Raw genomic sequence first — 18,747 nt, 5'->3', positions numbered from 1 at the left:
ATTTAGAGACGGTTCTTCATATGTGGCGTCTGAGAGGGTTAAACAGCAAGTGCATAAATAACATAAGTACATAAAAGCACCATGATATCATACCCTGCATGAGGGCTTCGATTAACTGTTATTCCAAAGGCGTACTATCAAAATTGATAGCAATGGAGGGAGAGAGTGGGGTACAAATGAAGCAATTATTAGTTTATTGTTTTGTGAAACCACGTTACAACCTTAAAAGTAACCTAATTTTTTCTGTTTTGTTTTACATAACCCAGCTGCTTTATTGCTCTTTCAATGAGTTAGTTGTACATATTGAAAATGCTGTAGCGAAGCCTTCGAACTCTGAAATGGGTCGAACTTTTGAGTACCTTTTAGTAGGGCTACCCAACAAGGACGCCGCTCACGCTGGGAGTCCGTGCTTGGCTGTGACTGTCACCGTAGCGTATGATCGCTGGTTGCCGGCTAATAAATGCCTTAACAAAGTGGTGGAGGTGCTGATGGTAACGAATAACACATTGGTGGAGGTAATGATGTAAATATGTTTAGAAACAGCAGATTCATTAAAAATATTTAGTTTAAATCTAAAATAGTAAGTCTAGCAGGTTGACTTAAATAATAAAAAAAAGTTGAAGTGGCCTTTATTAAAGCCACATGCCAGCTTACAAATATGAAAAATTGCTATTACCCGTAAAACTGTACAATTATCGCTTTCTGATTTGAGCTCACAAACCTAAAACCAGCCGCTCTTGTTTTGAGTGCCTTGTCTTCTTACAAAAGGAAAAAGTGACCACTGAATGAACCTTGTGACCTTGTTGATATGCTGAAGCACTGCACCCAATAGAGTAGCATTTCTCAGTAGTATTGCGCTGAGTGCTCATGCTTTTTATAGTAAAACTCAAGGATGAGTACCTCGAGGCTTCCTCATGGCTACAAAAATCCAAATGCAGCAAAATGTGCCTTATCTCAATTAAGTCTACTGTTGACTTTCTTAACCAACTTTTTAGCTTGTATATCATAGCAGTCACCATCCAACAGCAAAACTAATTTTCCAGAATTGATTAACCTTAATTTAGGTTTTAGAGAAAGCCACCAGAGCTATAACGATCCACTCTGGCCACAGCTGAATGAACACCACCGCAGGCTTACAGGTGCAGAACTTTCCACACATATATGCATGATAAAAGCACACAGCATTCAGACTAAAGACTGCCCAACAGGACACTGGCCTTGTTATTCAGTGCCACAGTCCACTTTGCATTATAATATAACAATGCTAGTGTGAAAAACATGCACACAAGTACACATGAAATTGTGTCTCACATTCCATAAGAGCAGAGGTCACGAAACAGCCACTCAATCACCCGCCTTCTCTTTTCAAGGTGCATTCCTCGTTGGTGTGTCTCTACTGCCATTTGAATGTCCAGTGGCACAGGTGGGAGTGTGTACATAACAGATACAGGGCCTATTTGTGGTGGCAGTCGTGCCACTTCTACCATGTCCAGAACATCAGCAACCCTAAAAAAGTAGGTTGTATAACAATGGTAAAACAGCAAAATCATAGTTAAAAATTTTCTGAGTTTAATAAGACGGGGAGAAATTAACAGTAATATTAACTTTTCAGAAGAGGGTTTACATACAAGAATCAAGAACAGCCCATTATTTTTCTTGGGGGGCTGAGGGCATGTTTTATAAATGATATGCTGAAAGCAAGAAAACATTAGCAAGATTTGACTGATCAAGTGTTTGGTTTCATACTATGCTGCAGAGCATTGCTAAAACATGAAAGGGAAAAAAGGTGCTCACAACACAATCTCCTTCATTCATATTAATTCATCAGACCCAGCAACACTGATTTTTCGTGTGAGGATGAAACATATTGATACAGAGGACTGCCAAATGCTCTAAAGTTGACCTGCAGAGCCATAAACTTGGCAATGCAGGTTATGCTTCAGAAATAAAGCTGTTTGCATCCTCCACTTTAAAACTAGAACACAGATCGGCTGTCTTATGGCACCCAATTAAATATGGTGAATATTTTACAACAGAACATATGTCAGAAATGTGTATACTTACAAGATGTTTTGTATAGTTACTAATGCCACAGTACTATTCCGTTACCAATGCATTTTATTACTGTGCCTATAGAATCCACAAAAATGACAATCTCTGGGAGCACTTGCTCAAACGCAAATATAACTTAGCAAATACACATGGTTCAAAGAAAAATAATGAGTAAATATATAAAGAAGACAGCTCTACCTTGCTCATTTTGCATCTCAAATCTTTGGTTAACCTCTGGTTATGATCTTTTAGAAAATTAGTGGAAACAAAAAATGCACATGAATTATGAAACATATTTAAAGTAAAACTTCTCAAATTATGCACTCGATATGTGCCTTCAAGAATAATGATGCCACGTTGTAGCAGATCTAAGCAATGGCACATAAAGAAAGTGTGTATATAAGCCAGAAAACGAGCAACCGCCTACACTGCATACAGAAAAACACTCATGACACTAGAGCAAATAACCAAGCACATGAAAAGCGTGATAGACAGAGAGAAAAACCCACTCTTCGGGTTTTTTTAAAAAAGAAGATACAAAGAAGTCCTAAAAAGCTCTGGCCGCTATAGTTTAATTGAACGAAAAAAATACAGCGTCTATTCCGACATGGTCGTTTATGCATTTTACTTCTTCTTAAATGCAGCTATCATGATAAGAAATTAAGCTCATGTCCTCAAGCTTACTAATGCATGAAATCTTAGTAGCAAAACTGGCACAATAGCTGGCAAAAATTCGTTGAATATATCATGCTGTAATTTATTGATGATGGACTCACCAGTATTCACTCACTTCATCTAGCTGTACCTTAAACTTGTCTTTAATCACAAAGTCGTCTGTGACATCAACAAATGTACTGAAGTCCTCATCATACACCTGTAAAAATATAAGCATTGTAAGTGTTACATATGAAGCATGTGTACAACTTTTACTTAGGATTGCACAATGAAAAAAGCAGCAGTAACTGTTTCAACTAGACATGACAGATTTAATCCTAATGAGTAATTCAATGACATTACAAGTTATGATGCTGAAATTATTAAAATTAATTTAAATTGCTATATCAAAGCTGAATGAAATAATGATATGTCATTTTTGTAACATCTACAGCAATACTAGTTGGTGATGTTTAGTTCGTATGTGTAATGACCCGAGTACAAGACAAATGGCAATGCTGACTTCAATTAACCAGTTAGTTAAAGTCCGCACTCTGTCTTGTGCCTTGTTATGATTGAACTGTTACACCTATGAACTAGGCATGTCACATCAATTCCGAAAAGTAATGAAATCGCATTGACAATAGTTCGTCTGGAGCTTCGAAGGCTGTCGTCTTTCAACAAATTTCAAGGCTTAAATTTGGGTTCAGATGCTATTCCTGTTCTCTGTGGCATGGCCTCGTTCGATGCAATGCCTGAGCCACTTACGTTAACTCTTTAGCGCCAAGTTAACTTCCGAAAAACGTATTAATATTTCCAATTTCTTTAGGCAGTCAATCTTTCTCATGCAATTCTGTTTCTGAAAATATATTACATCATTATTTCTTTTTACTATTGACAGATCATTTTAAAGCAGAAAAGGACTGCCACAATAAAGGTGGTTTTCCTTCAATATGTATTATGGTAACAAAAAGTCAAAATGCTTTGAAAACCTAAGTAATTGTTTGATTAAGTGCATGGTGACACACTGAAAAGAGCACAACTAGACGTTGCTTTGTCGTAATAAATGCTTTCATGATTAAATGTCGCTGTTTGTGCGATAGATTTCGAAGCGTATATGCATATGGTGTCACACAAAAACTCTATTGTCACTTGAAGCAATATCTGGGGTAAAGACAACGTTCAAGACACCAATTCCATGTCGTCACTAAGGCTGGTTACTGTGCTGCTTCAAGAAGCACCTCTTTTTCTTGGAGCGTCACTGCCACCAACAATATTCTTCTTGCGAAGCAGGATTATGAAGTGACTGTTGCTATACTTGAAACAGTCCCTAAAGGCATGAAATGCGATACTTGAGAGACAACTAACATCATCTAGAGTGGAAAATTGCAAGCAAGGCAATTAACAACAATTTAGTGATAGAAGGAGCAAAATATCAGGCCTAACAAGTGTCACTTAGCATTGGTGATATTGGTACAAACACGTGTGACAAGTACTGCTTGAGATAGGCAGTTATAAAGGGTTATCATACCTGTCCTTGTTATTTTCTTTTCTTTCCTGGTGCAATTTGTTCAAAGATAATTGGTCATCACATTTAAAAAGAAGTTTATGAGAAAGTAATGAGCTTGTTTAGATCACTCAATTGAAGTAATTCATTTCTGATCCTCAAAACGAAAAATGTAATTCAATTACTGTTATTAAATAACTGCCAAAAACTGGTTAAAATGCAGCGTATATTGCATTCAAAGGCATACAAGAAGTTAGACAGGGTAGGATGGTGAACAGAAGGCACGAGAATAGGGGAAAGGGGGGGAGGTGGCGAAGCGTAGCGTGAGCCACCATCGGCGCATGCCTGCGCAGGTGCAATGGCGCATGGAGGCGTGGCTTCAGTTGAGTGGCGCAATTTTCTCTTTTTTTCGTGCCTAGAATAAAGTTTGCTAGAGCTGATAGCGAAGTTGGCCGAGCTACCGCGGTGAATCAACAACCTTTCTGCTATGAATGAAAGACTGCATGGCTGTATTTGCCACCTCGGCTATATAAAATCCAAGTCCACGGCAGATTTGCGCTTTTGTTACAATTTTATTTTGCCAGACTGGAAATGACGCCTCCTGGAATCGCAGAGGACACCGGTGATCGCATGTTTATTATTAGACGTCGTATCGCCGCAATACGAGGCACTCACAAAACGTAGACACACTGACGCGTCTGTATAATATATAAGGTGTAATATAAAAACGACGCGGTTTAAACCGTCACGTATGTTTTCCGATTTTGTGAATATTGACACACGATATTCAGAATAAGGCCACCGAGAACAAATGTTGTGTACAGTGATCTGACCGAGAAAAACAAAACAACCACCTTTGAAGAATAAGTAAATAATGACAAATAAATAACACAAAAGGCCACTGCACCACCTGAAATACATATTCGTGCTGGCAGTGCGTTCGTTCAGGTACTCGTAGAATCGCTCTCATAAGTTCATTACATAAAATACTAAAAAAACATATAAACGACAGAAGAAAACTGAATATCTACTTAGCGAAAAAAAAACAAGAAAATGCGAGATCTCGATACTATATGTTGGAAGAGCGGCATTTCAGTGCGAAAAAACAAAACAAAAAACTAAATGCTATGCAAAGCGAGCCGATACTGTGCTACGTACCTTACTTTTAGCACTAGACCACATATCATACGGACTGTAGCAAGGTAGAAATGCCAAGAAAATGAAAACTTCACTATAAAAAATTTCGCGCGCCAATTTTGTCCACTCATAACAAGTAGTCAGGTCAATTTACCGTTACTATATAATGTCTTCAAGCTGTATAATTGCTTTAAACTTCTATCACACGTCTCAAGCTGATTGTCATAATCATTGTGACATGTGAAAGATATTGTTCTAATTGTTTTAACTGACAGTTACTGAACAAAGACACTTATTTTGGAGTAGCTTTTTATACCCCAGGTAGCACAATACATTAAAGTAACATTGTATTTTTGTTGCGAATGAAGAAACGTTTTATGTTTTAAACAACATTGTCTGAACGTTTTACATGAAACGTATAACATTCTTTGTTGTATGTAAAACGTTAAATATATATTAGAAATACACTGTTAAAATAACGTTGAATATGGAACATTAGTGCCACATTCAAACAAAACATTGAACATTGAATGTTATATTTCAAACATTAAAGAAATGTTAAAATTGCACAAAAAATCAACATAACAGGTAAACATTCCATTAATGTTCATGTAATATTTTACCATCATTATTAACCAAAAATGCCCATTAACCAAGAAATTTAGCTGCAGAGAAATATTTCATGATGTACAGAGAAAACATACTGAGAAAACACTACTTCATTTAAGAAATAAAATTGGTTTTTGCTAAGTGACACCAGATAATGATAGTTAGAATAACATATAGTACAGTGAATCTGTGGCTATTCTTCAATTGATATTGCAACTATTCTATGCATGCTTACGAACTGGTTTTACTGCTTGAAATGTCATGCACAGCTGTCTTATGGTCATGTATTTGTAGTAGCTTTCAAGTTTTTCACACATCACTGTGGTATGTACTTTAATAGCCAAACTACCATTGACGTCGGCATGAATGAGTAAAGTCTTAGTGGGGGGGGGGGGGGGGGTGCATTGCGGTGGGGGAGTGCTGGTGTGACTTGGGCAAATGATGCTTTAAATTTGCATGGCCCTACTGATTTTCAAAAACACTGGTGACTCACAAAAGGTTGTCAAAACAGTAATGCAATTTCTTTATTGAGGTCCCAATGCTTTACATGCGGGAGTGAGTCAAACAATTATTGTAAATAAAACAAAGATTCTAAGACTTTGCTAAAGCTATCTAAGTTTGAATGATGCTGATGCTCTTGGAAAGACCGTTCCAGTCCTGGGTGGTCTAGCAAAGGAGCAACAGTGGGTCGTGGTGCAAACAAGAGGTAGGTCGACAGCCTTCTGGTAATGTGTGTGGGCTGAAGTATGATGAGCAGTTTGGAAGTTATATTGAAATGTATGCATTCGGTACTACAAGTACATTCTAGTGATTGTGCATTGCAGGTATACATTATGCATGCCTGGGTTAATCCTTATCTAAGCAACACTAGCTGCTACAGTACGAGTAACAGTAGAGTAATTGGAACAGATTAATATAACTTCACGGTTTAGGTCAAGCTCCATAGACTTCATTTGGGCTGTGTTCAAACTGCAGATAATTACTATAATTTTGAGCCAATTCATATTTTGTAATCTAAAAAATTTGACTCATGGAGGGGCAAAATGCAAGTTATAATGAAAATAGCCAGAAGCTTTGTGGGTATTGTTAGCTATTTTACTTCAGAAGACGTTTAGATTCTGGTAATTTAAAAAAAAACAAGACACTTAACATAATTGAGAGACTACATCGTAGCATGACCTCACCAGGCTTTTGCGATCCTTTAGACTCCTATCATCGAAGCTGTTTAGGAAATTGCGAGTCGGTGGCAGAAAACTATTATTGTAACAGGTATGTGCCTCTGTGCAGCCTACCAGAAAACTGTCATCATCATAAACGGGTATGTGTGACAGAAATTGGGAAAATCTCACTACTCGCCTCTGGTCCACTAATAATGATGAAGGCAACAGTTAGCCCAACAAATTGCTTCAAAGCACAGCAAACCGAAGACCCCTGAGCCCCTATGAGAAAATACTAGAAAATGAGAAAGGCAACAGCAGCGGCGAGAAGACCCCCGAAGCAACGGAAGGCCTGTGCTAAAGACGTGCCTGTCGATCTATAAGAGGTGTGGACGCTCAGTTTCAGGGCGAGTTTTTGTCTCTGGAATTTGAATAACCGTGTCGTGCCTGTGACTGTCTATGGGCTTCTCTGATCTAAGAATCAACGTAAAAACAACCTAGCATCACCTAGCTAAAGCCTAGAAGCAACCAGATAAGTTTTCACAATCGTCCAGTTTTGCTGTTTCAAGCCTTAAGGGGCTTAGTACAAGCTTTGCCAATTCTTGTATGTCACTGCATTAGAAGCAATATAAATATTGTTTATAGTTTCCGCAGCCACCAGAATCTGAGGTAATTTATGGAGCTTTTATAATTAACATGTCAAAACATTTCTGATCTGAGTAAGAATTACTGTTCCTAACAAGTATGGTAGCGTGAGAATGTAAAGAATGCTCCTCATTCTGGCTTGTTTTTATTCACCGTCTCAACATCAGCAGCCAAAGCTACAGCTCATTTTGACAGAAGCAGAATGCCAGAGGCCCACGTACAGTCGTCAGTAAGCTTAGCTCGAATGCTCCACAACATGTCCTGAAGCAGTTTGGTTGACACCAGCACCACGCAGCTTTGAGTTTTGTTGCCGAGGTGTTATGCATGCATGCCGACATACAATCCAAGCTTACCGAGCTATTATCTTGGCAACAGTGCCCAGTGTTTCGCGGCTGGCCTCAGTCAAACCAGTCCAAGATACGCTGCGGAGCGTTCGAGCTAAGCTTTCCAACAATTGTAGTGCAATGTCGTTTAAGAACACCAGATAGTTCCTAAAAATTCCTAAAGCTCCCTGCCACCGTGCATTCATATTCATACTGCGGTTTTTGCATGTAAATGCCCCGATAATATTATTATTAAAACTATACAAAGCCAAACATAAGGACATGACAGTGAAAGTAGTCTGGTACAAAGCCAAACATAAGGACATGACAGTGAAAGTAGTCTGGCTGTTCAAATTTCAGTGCATAAAAGAAAACAGAGCAGTAAGAACATTCAACATGAGCAGTCATGTACGTTCTCTGTTTGCAGTCTGCTCTTGTAAGAGCCAATACCAGATTTCACACCGTCTCTGTCATGTGCACCTTGAAATTGTGTCAAATTAATGAAGATATAGCAACTTGGTCAGGATTGTAGGCACTGCGTTAATAGGATGAGGTTAGTTTCTACATTTCATCTGGAGCACAGCCCGAATGAATTTGGCCAAAAATGAGACGTCCCGTGAAAAGCATTACGCTAATGTAACTCCTTAGCCAGAACAGCAACAGGGAAGCTACATATGTGAGACGTAACACAAGTGTGCGAGTAACACACCTCGTAGGCTGTACTACTGCATGCAGTCGGCCACTTGGTCAAAAAAATAGCTGAACACTATTCATGAAATGTCCTGCCGAAAGTCAATCCGTGCACGGACATGAAATCGCAACCAACAAAATATGGTCAACGGGCACATTCTTGTCTTCGCCGCTTCAGTGAATCATGAATGCAAGGCATGAAGACAGCGCGCAAAGGCAGTGTGCAGCTGGGCTACCTACCCTTGCTGGGCCGCACCACGAACTGAACCTAATTGGTAACACGCTGAACACAGCTAGCACATTCCAGGCAACATGCCGTAAGGTGGGACAGGTTGGCATCGATCAACGCACCAACCACCTTCCGCGATCAAATCAAAAGCACAGTAGGCGAGCGCTGAGAGTCTCAAGATCTGTGAAGGCAAACTGTGCGACGAATGTCAGCGTCCGGTGTATATACATGTCGCAACACGAACCCTACAGTTTTGCAGATGATGCACACACACTCCATACGATTCGAGACGATGCCCCACATCGAAATCGAAATTTGTTATCATTACGATCTTTTACGATGCTAATTTCGCCAATGGGTCATTGCAGCTCTAGCACATCTTGCTTTACGGTTCTACCTACTGTAACAAGACATTGATTGTAACCTAGTTTTTTACAATTTAAGCCACTTCACAGGTGCAGCCCCGTTTTTACCTCTGTTTTTGCTCAACTGAGATGGTGGTGCTAGTGAAAATTTACTAATATTTTACAAAAATAAACATATCTTATTTAGATAACAAAAGCTTCCTATATTGAACAATGATCTGTTTTGTTTTGTAAATGCTTTTTTTTTTGCTGCAGCACTAGCAGTCTTAATCAGATGCAGCACTTAATTTTTCTATGTGTTGGCTCGAGTTGGCAACCATGAAAGCGTCTTTCTTTTTGGCTCGTGTTTCCTCCTGTTTCCTTGGCGAGCGTAGACGATCATGACGACGAGACCGGCGCACTTTTCGTTCATGCTTGTGAAGATAGTATATGAAGGTAAGCATAAATGAGTTCATTCCACTTTAAAGCTGCTACTCTCGATGAAGTGAAACTACTGCATGCATGTAATACCAACGTCACGCGGTACCACGCCGTGGCTGACACAAAAGTACAGGAGGGGTGAACAGTTCCCAGGCCACGCTGCCATAGGAATACATGGGATAGTGGACTAAGAACTTTTGACCAACCCTGTACGTCGAAACCATGATGATACAAAAACCAATCCGCGGATCGAGTTTGGCACAGCACAATCTGAAAGTTGGATCGCGTTGCGATAGGGGCTGATCACAATTGGAGGTGTCAAAGTAGCAGCACCTAATCCGGCTTAAGCCTCATCCAGATCGGCCCTTTTTGCGATAGTAACTGCTCGTGCGACACGGGTACAGTCAGTTTTAATCGCGATCAGGTCCAATCGCTATTTGTGCGATGCCTGCGCCAAACTCGATTCGGATCAGGCTGTAATGCGATGCATTGGCCAATTGTTTGCGATCAAAAGCGCTCTTGTGTTACCGTTTTTGCGATCGAGAAATGATCGGGCTCGATTGTGACCAGAAGTACTTTTGTGACATTTGCATAACCTTTAAGTTTGTGAAGAGCAGAAATAATTGCACACGGGGTGTTGTTGGAGCCAACATTTTGAAAGGTTTTGCCAGGCTGAAACAAAGTCGCTTCTCGAAACGCTCGCTCCAACGACACCCCGTGCTCGCAAATTTTTCATGTCTTCAAGCTTCCATTTTCCCCTGAACTTCTCCCTTTACCCTCCATGGCTGTATATCAGCTGTCATGCTGCTAAAGTCGAGGCCACGGCCGCCGCATCGCAAAGAGGCTAAGTACAAGCAAAGCTATACATTTCAATCCACATAAAAGATTCCCAGCTGGCCAAAATTAATCCTGAGCACCCCCTTCTCTATGGCATGCCATATTATCACCTTTTTAGCTCGTGTTACTGCAGTAGTTATTAGCTTTCTTTGTGTGTCAACTTAAATTGAAAACACTCGCTATATCATATGCAGATATGAAACGGTACCGGAGACATTTACAAGATGTCGGCGACTGGTAGAGAAAAAGAAGAGTTGCTGAATGTATGCACGAACACTTTGCAGACATTGCAACTTCATCTTTTTCTGAACAGGATAAGAATTTCGCAAATGATGAAGTAGACAACAGAAGCAGTGATGTCACGGAGGCTTCAAATCAAGAGCATGTCAACCCTACAAATGCTTTTGCAAGCAGGTCAGCTGTAGAATAGCCAAGATTGGCCAGCAATGTGGCAGAAATTGAGTTTGAAAGAACTTATGATGAACAGCCGAGCTTGGCCAGCGAGCTGGCAGCTTGGGCCTGTGAAACTAAAGCTTGTGCATCTCATCTAACGCTGCTGCTGAAAATATTGAAGAAGCACCACCTGAAGTTACCCAGTGACTCACAAACCCTAATGGGGACACCGAGGTCTTGCGCGTTAAGAAAAATGGGGACATCTGGTTCATACCACTACTTTGGTATTAAATCAACACTAGAACAAATGATACAAGCAGGCAGCATCACAAGTGATACCATTGCACTTCTGATAAATATTGATGGGCTTCCCATTGCAAAGAGTTCAAGCAAACAGTTCTGGCCAATATTGGCATCTGTTGAAGAGTCCAGTGTTGTCAAGCCATTTGTCATTGCCTTGTTTGTTAGAAACACAAAACCTGACAACCTCCAGGACTACTTGAGTGATTTTATTGCAGAAGTGAGCATGCTGGAAATGGAAGGCTTCACTCAAGGTGACAAAAAGTTTACAGTTTAAGTACGTGCATTTGTCTGTGATGCACCTGCAGGGGCATTCTTGAAGTGCATCAAGAGCCATAGGGGCTATTACAGTTGCAAGAGATGCACTCAAGAAGGAGTCTATTCTAAAAGCTCTCGGAAAGTAATCCTTCCAGAGCTCAATAATCCACTGCGAACTGATGAAGCATTTCTGAACCAAGATCAGGAAGAGCGCCATCGTGGACACTCATTATTGACCGAGTTAAAAATTGGCATGGTTAGCGATTTTCCACTGGATTACATGCACCTTGTGTGCCTAGGTGTTGTGAGGAAACTGCTTGACTACTGGGTCCGTGGAGTACCTCATAGGTCAAAGGTTCTAGTACGTGTGCAGAATGAAATATCAGAGATGCTAACAGATTTGCAGAAGCACACACCTTGGGAAATGGCCCATAAGCCCCGAAGTCTTTGCGAACTGGAAAGATGGAAGGCCACAGAGTTTCGAAGCTTTTTATTCTACTTTGGACCTGTGGTGATATCAGGGCGAATTGAAAAGTGTTATTACCAGCATTTCATGAAGCTGAGTGTGGCATTGTCTATCCTCGCAAGCCCTGAGCTTTGCCACCTGCACTTAAACTATGCCAAAAATCTTCTCCGAGGGTTTGTCACTGATGCTGGACGTCTTTATGGGGAGGGTGTTTACGTGTGCAATGTACATGCACTTGTGCACCTTCCTGATGATGTGCAGAAGTTTGGCCATTTCTTGACTCATTTTCAGCATTCCCGTGTGAGAACTTTTTGGGTCAATTGAAGCGTAACTCGAAATCTCCAAATCGACCGCTTTAGCAAGTTGTGACGTCCCCGCAAACACGGACTGAACCGCGGTCCTTTCAAAATGTTTACGCTCTTTTCTTAAACCAACGCATTAAAAAAAAAGGAAAAGGAAACCTTCGGTGTAACGAATGGGCGTTCCAGAGTGGAGTACCTGGAAGGATTATTTCTACTGTTCTCGCAGGCCCCCCCCCCCCCCCCCCGCGCAAACACGAGGACCGGGCGGCGCCTTGTTGTCTACAGACAGCGTGACAGTGTACGGTGGCAATCATCCGCGCGCACCTTTCAGATTTGTGGCATGGGGGAGCAGCAGAGCACCTTTTGTTGGTTCGGGAAATGCGACCCTGCTGCAGCGCATGTGCCGGGTCCGGCCTGACTTTCCGTCAGCCTCCGTGGCCCCAGGGTTCATTACTGCGTTCTGCGCGAATGGCCATCCGCGGCGTTGAATGACGAAGAAGCGGCGGCTACGGAGAATTTCGCGGGAGACGCCGAGCTGCATGGAAACGTTGAGACTCTGTCTGGACATCGGCTCATCAAGTATTACCAACCGGGGCATTTGGTTCGGCCGAAAACATTTCGGCACAACACTGCAAACTCCGGACTTTGTCGGAAGCATCGAAACCATTGTTCCCTCGTAATTAAAGTGTCTTGGGACAGCTCGCCCATCTCTCTCTCTGAGGCTTGAGTTTGTACATTGTTACTTGCTCGGTTTTGTTTGGGAGAGGGTTTTTCTACTGGTGTGGGCCCCGGGGGCGGCCGTCGAAAATGATACACTCCGACTGACAAGAAAACATGCCGCGTCGATAGTGGCGATTGGTTTGGTGCCCCGGTAGGGCGGAGTCTGAACCAGAGAAAAGCGGCCACAGGTCAAGGAAGGGGAGAGGCGAGGAAAGTCATTCCGAGGGGAGAAAAAGAAGTACACGGCGACGGAAGGGGACAGATCAGACCTCGACGCCAAGGACCAACCTTCGGTCCCGACTCGAGCAGCCAACTCCGAGGCCCCGACTACATGGACATTCTGTGAGACGAACTTCACCTCCCTTACTTAAACGAGCTTTGCGGGAACGGATGCGGCATATTGAGACATTGCGCGGTTTTATTAATTAATGACTTTATCATTTGTGTCGTCGTGTGTTTACTCTGTATTGAGGCACCCTTGTATTGTCAACGTTACTTTGCTTATATATCCTGTTTCGTGTGTTGCGAGTATTTGCTGATGTCTTACAATTTCGTGTAACAGAGATGTCGTTCACGGACAGTATGTGTGTACGCCATTTGCACTTGCTATTGAATTAAATGCGTCCATGATTAAGAAAAGATCGTGACGTCTCTTACTTCCCGGCCCCAGCACGAATCCCTGTATGTGGAAAGTGATTGAGACACTTAGGCAAGAGGGAACCGGATAAAAAGGGGGTTTAGGGGTCTTCCCTCTCATTGGCGATCGGTGGCGTAGTGGGGACGTCTGAAGTGGTGGCAGCGGTGGGATTACTGCTGGGGTAACGGCGCGAGATTTCACCCTCGTATTAGGGAAGGAGAGAAGGCACGATGAATGAACAGGCTACGCAGGTGGTTCAGGGGAGTGCGCTAGGAACGAGCGCTTTGATGTTAGGAAACATGGTGCCCTCGTTCACGGGAGACACTGCACGTCCGAACATTAGGGACTTCCTGCAAATTTTAGAACAGGTTGGTAGAATGGGGGGATGGCAAGACAGCCAACTCATTGGCATTGCGCAATGTAAGATGTTCTACGCCGCACATGATTTTGCGTAGAGAGACGATAGTGTCACCGCAGCGTCAACCTTTTCTGAGTTCAGAGCTTTGGCTCTCGAGCGGTTCGACACGGAACCCCTTAGCAGCAAGGTGGAGAGGTTTAGGAACGCGAGACAAAATGCCAGAGAAGAAGCGCGCTCATTCGCAAATTGCGTACGATTGCTCGGGAGTGCCACCCTGGCGAAGAGCCGGTGAAAACTCAGCTGCGCTGCGAAATTCTGGCCGAGCAAATGCTATCGCAGTTCCTAACTGGCCTAAGGGATCCGATCCGCAGATTTGTTTTGTCTCGCGACCGCAAATCGTTCGATGAGGCCATCGACGTAGCAGCTAAGGAAGAACGTAACGAAAAACTTTCACAGAGCTCCTCGGTACCCGTTCGGCATGTCGACGAAAACGCGAATGCGCACGAAATGCCCAGCCGCCTCGACCGCCTGGAAAAACTCTTAGAGGAGAGTTTGAGGTCACGCGACCCCGTCGGAGAGGATGGGCAAAGAAACGCAAGGCGGCCCCCTTTTTCCGGTCGATGTTTTAACTGCGATGGCTTTGGCCATTTCTGGCGAGATTCGACCGGTACCGCCGACGCCGACCGTGGAACACGCATGGTGATCGCCGTACGTCGAAAAACCGTGGCAGCAAGGAGACGCTGCCGAAGTCGACGGCTCAGGAAAACTAGGTGCGGCCTCTTCTGGTAACCACGACAGGCGGAGGTCAATAGCAGTGGTAAACTTTTGCAGGGAGACGAATCCGGTCGTTGAGTGTGCTGTGGGGAAGGGTACGCTGAGGCTGCCGGTAGATACGGGATCAAAGGTAAGCCTTGTGAAGAGCTGCGCACTGGGAGAAATAGATGAGAGGTGGCAGGAGACATTGCAGAAAGAGGATAGTGAAATGTCCCTCGTTGGCATAACTGGTGACCCTATACACACCTTCGGCCGTTTTAGAGTACCCGTAAAAATGGAAAAAAAAACACGTTTGAGGCAAAATTTTTCATTTGTGGAGACGGACTGTCATTACGGGCAGATAGTATAATTGGCAAATACATTCTAGTAGAACAAGATGCCGACCTCCTGCTGAGTGAGGGGTGCCTGAGAATAGGCAACGAACCTGTCCCATTTACCAATTGGGTTGAAAAGCCCAGGCCAGCCGAAAAATCTAGTTCCGGCGAAATGAACCACAGTACACTGAGGTCGCGTAATGTTAATCTTGTCTCCCTGATCGAAAAGGCTACTCTCCCACCACTATGCGAGTGCGTGCTGGCAGGTCGAGCTCGCACCCCGGTGCCCCCAGGCGAAACCAAGGTTGTCGAAGTTAGTGGCCTAGAAACAAACGGATTAACTGCAGTACCTACCTTGACCACCACACGGGAAGACGGCGTATTGCCAGTAAGGGTGGCAAACCTAACATTGAAGGAGATCCACCTCCCTAAGAATAAAGTGGTCGGCTTCTTAGTTGACAAGGAAGCCTACCACGCGGCCGCGATGATTGAGGGAGCAGGGGGAGGCCCCGTTGATGAAGGAGATCTCTTGAAGATGTTCGATCTGTCGCACGTCGACGGAAAGGAGAGACAAATGATGGAGAGCATGATAGTGCAGAATCAGTCAATATTCTCAACAGGAACAACAGACTTGGGGCGATGCGAAGCTATCAAGCATAGCATTCACACCGGAGGGACGGCACCTGTATATCGTCGGGCATACAGGATCCCTTTCGCGCGCAGGGAAGAAATGGAAAGACAGATAGACTCCTTACTGGGAGCCGAAATAATTTAGCACTCAACCTCCCCCTGGGGAGCACCCGTACTGCTGGTCGAGAAGCTGGACGGGTCATACCGATTTGTCGACGATTACAGGGACCTCAACAAAGTTACCCGCATTGACCCATATCCCAATGTCCACGAAACACTCGCCCAACTAGGGACGGCGAAATATTTCACGGTCCTGAATATGGCCAGCGGGTACTGGCAAATTGAGATGGAGCCTGGTGATAGAGAACAAACAGCCTTCAACAGCCCCTCCGGTCATTACGAGTGGAACCGAATGCCCATGGGGCTTGTAAACAGTGCGGCCATCTGGCAGAGAACCGCAGATGTGATCCTCGCAGGCCTACTCGGCAAACCTTGCAACGTCTATTTAGACGACATCATAGTATACAGCGAGACGTTCGAGGACCATCTGCGGGACCTCGGAGAGGTGTTTTCGAGAGGGCGAACGGCTGGCTTGAAAATGAAACAAGCTAAGTGCCAGTTTCTAAAGCCGGAGGTTAAATACTTGGGACACATCGTGTCCGCAGAGGGCGTTCGTCCGGACCCGTTGAAGGTACAGTGCGTAAGAGATTTCCCACCACCTGAAAACAAGACCGAGGTGAGACACTTCTTGGGAATCTTGTCCTATTACAAGAGGCACGTTCCTTCATTTGTGGAAGTAGCGAAACCAGTTACCCACCTCACCAGCAAGAGCCCATTCGAATGGAATGCAGGCACCCAGGCGGCATTCGAGCAACTGAAAACGCTGCTTGTAATGGCACCTATCCTGCGGTTTCCAGACTTCTCAAAACCATTTATTTTGACGACGGATGTGTCAAAATACGCTGTCGGAGTGGTGCTATCTCAAGTCCATGACGAACTTGAACACACAGTGGCCTACGCAAGCCGCCAGCTTAATTCGGCGGAGCAGAAGTATGGCGCGACTGAACAAGAGTGTTTGGCCATCGTTAGGGCAGTGCGTCACTTTAGGTGTTACTTGTACGGTAGGAGTTTCCGAATTGTTAATGACTGTCAGCCTCTCAGGTGGCTCATGAACGTGAGGGACCCTAGCTCGAGACTGGTGCGCTGGAACTTACTCCTTCAGGAGTACCGCTTCGACATCGTAGATCGCCCAGGAAAGCGGAACCAAAACGCCGATGCGCTAAGCCGTGTGGGTGTGGCAGGTGTGGTCGATTTCACGCCATCGTCTGATGAGGCTCATTTCCGTGAGGAACAGGGTAGGGATCAGGCACTTCAACAGGTGATCCAGCAATGCAAAAACTCCACAGACAACACCTGTGAGAGGTATCGGCTAGACAGCGCCGGACTATTGAAACTAAAGGAAGGAAGTACCGCAGACGTCGGAAAAATTGTCGTACCGAGATCGATGGTCGGCAACTGATGAGAGTACACCATGATTTACCTTGAGCCGGACACCTGGAAATAAGGAAAACCCTGTTGCGATTGAAGAAGGTATTTTTTTGGTTAGGGATGAAAGCAGACGTGGTCAAATACTGTAGCAGATGCAAGTCGTGTATTCTCCGGAAGGTACCGAAGGGTCGAAAACAGGCTCCACTTCAAATATTCTCTGATGTACACGAGCCGTTTCAGAGAACTGCAATGGATATTGTGGGACCGCTGTCATGTACGACATCCGGAAATGGGTACATCTTGGTCTTTGTTGATCACCTGACTCGATTTGCGGAAACATTCACACTCCCAGACCAGAAGGCGGACACGATCGCTAAGGCAATCGTCGAGGGCGTAGTGTTGCGTTATGGCGCCCCGTTGCAACTCCTCACAGACCAGGGCACCAACTTCAGTGGTAAACTCATGAGGGAGGTATGCGACGTGCTTGGTGTGAAGAGGTTACGAATGACTGCCTACCACCCGCAGTGTAACGGAGCTGTCGAATGCCTAAACCAAACACTCGTTAGGATCATGTCCCACTACGTGAGCGAGGCCCAGCGGGATTGGGATAAGTGGCTCCCGTTCGCGACTTTCGCCTATAATACCGCCGTCCACGAAGGCACAAAAGACAGCCCTTACTACCTTCTCTTTGGCAGGGACCCCGTCGTGCCCGGGGTGGCTTTCTGTGAACCAAAGGGGCACTACGGCACACTCGATGACTACCGCGCGGAGCTAACACAGAGGCTTCAGCGAGCTCACAACATGGCTTCGTCCACGCTCCATTCTGCGGCAGAGTTGCGTGAAAAGAGGCTTGGACCTTCCCGCAGGGACCCGAAATTTAAAGTTGGAGAGAGTGTTTATACCAGGGTCAGCGCGGTCGTGCGAGGACTGGCCAGGAAGCTAGCCGCCAAATGGGTTGGACCGTATCGCATCATTGAGCGTCTTTCGTTCGTCACCATGCGCGTGCGTAACATCAAAACGCGCGAAAGCAAGGTCATCAACCCAAACAGGCTGCGACGAGCAGATCCCTCGGGACGTGCCGAACTTGAGCAAAGTAGCCGACCAGAGTCCTCGGCATGGTCACTCGGCAGTCTAGCCGTCGGGGCGGGTAACGCGAACATGCCTAACATACCTCCGGAACTGCTGCTGGAGTTAATACGTTAATACTACAAGAGCAGCCGCAGCGACCCGTATGTCCAGCAGTGGACACGAGTCCTAGATACGCCCTTAGAAGCCATGGTCCTGTCCCCGATCCACCTTAGTTTAAGAGACAACTGTATGGCCCACCCATACAGCGGACGAACAGGTAGGCAAGAGGCGAGCCAGGATCTTGGGCCACCTGCCGTGTTGGGGTCATAAATGTTCATGGTGCTTGTTATTTTGATCCCTATGTTTTCACCCATGTCCTACTTTCATTACTTTTGTGTGAGCACTGTGTTGAAG

The 18,747-nt window shown here is 44.4% G+C and overlaps 1 protein-coding gene and 1 pseudogene across 2 annotated transcripts in view; one reads left to right on the top strand and one right to left on the bottom strand.

Moving 5' to 3' along the window:
* The window catches only part of LOC119178784 (sterile alpha motif domain-containing protein 3), a 61,839-nt gene that overhangs the window by 25,775 nt on the left and 17,317 nt on the right, over positions 1–18,747 (bottom strand). The window contains exons 2-3 of one of the 2 annotated variants that reach the window (XM_075871792.1): positions 2,829–2,926; positions 1,312–1,506 (exon numbers count right to left, since the gene is read on the bottom strand). In XM_075871792.1, the coding sequence (XP_075727907.1) occupies positions 1,312–1,506; positions 2,829–2,926 (293 nt within the window). The remainder of the gene's footprint in view (positions 1–1,311; positions 1,507–2,828; positions 2,927–18,747) is intronic. The other variant, XM_075871850.1, reaches the window with a different exon arrangement.
* Positions 11,192–12,550, top strand: LOC142768986 (uncharacterized; annotated as a pseudogene).

This window comes from Rhipicephalus microplus, chromosome 1, assembly GCF_043290135.1.
Source record: "Rhipicephalus microplus isolate Deutch F79 chromosome 1, USDA_Rmic, whole genome shotgun sequence".
NCBI lineage: Eukaryota > Metazoa > Arthropoda > Arachnida > Ixodida > Ixodidae > Rhipicephalus > Rhipicephalus microplus.
Note: the sequence above shows the minus strand (reverse complement) of the source record. Positions and strands in the feature narration are given on the sequence as shown.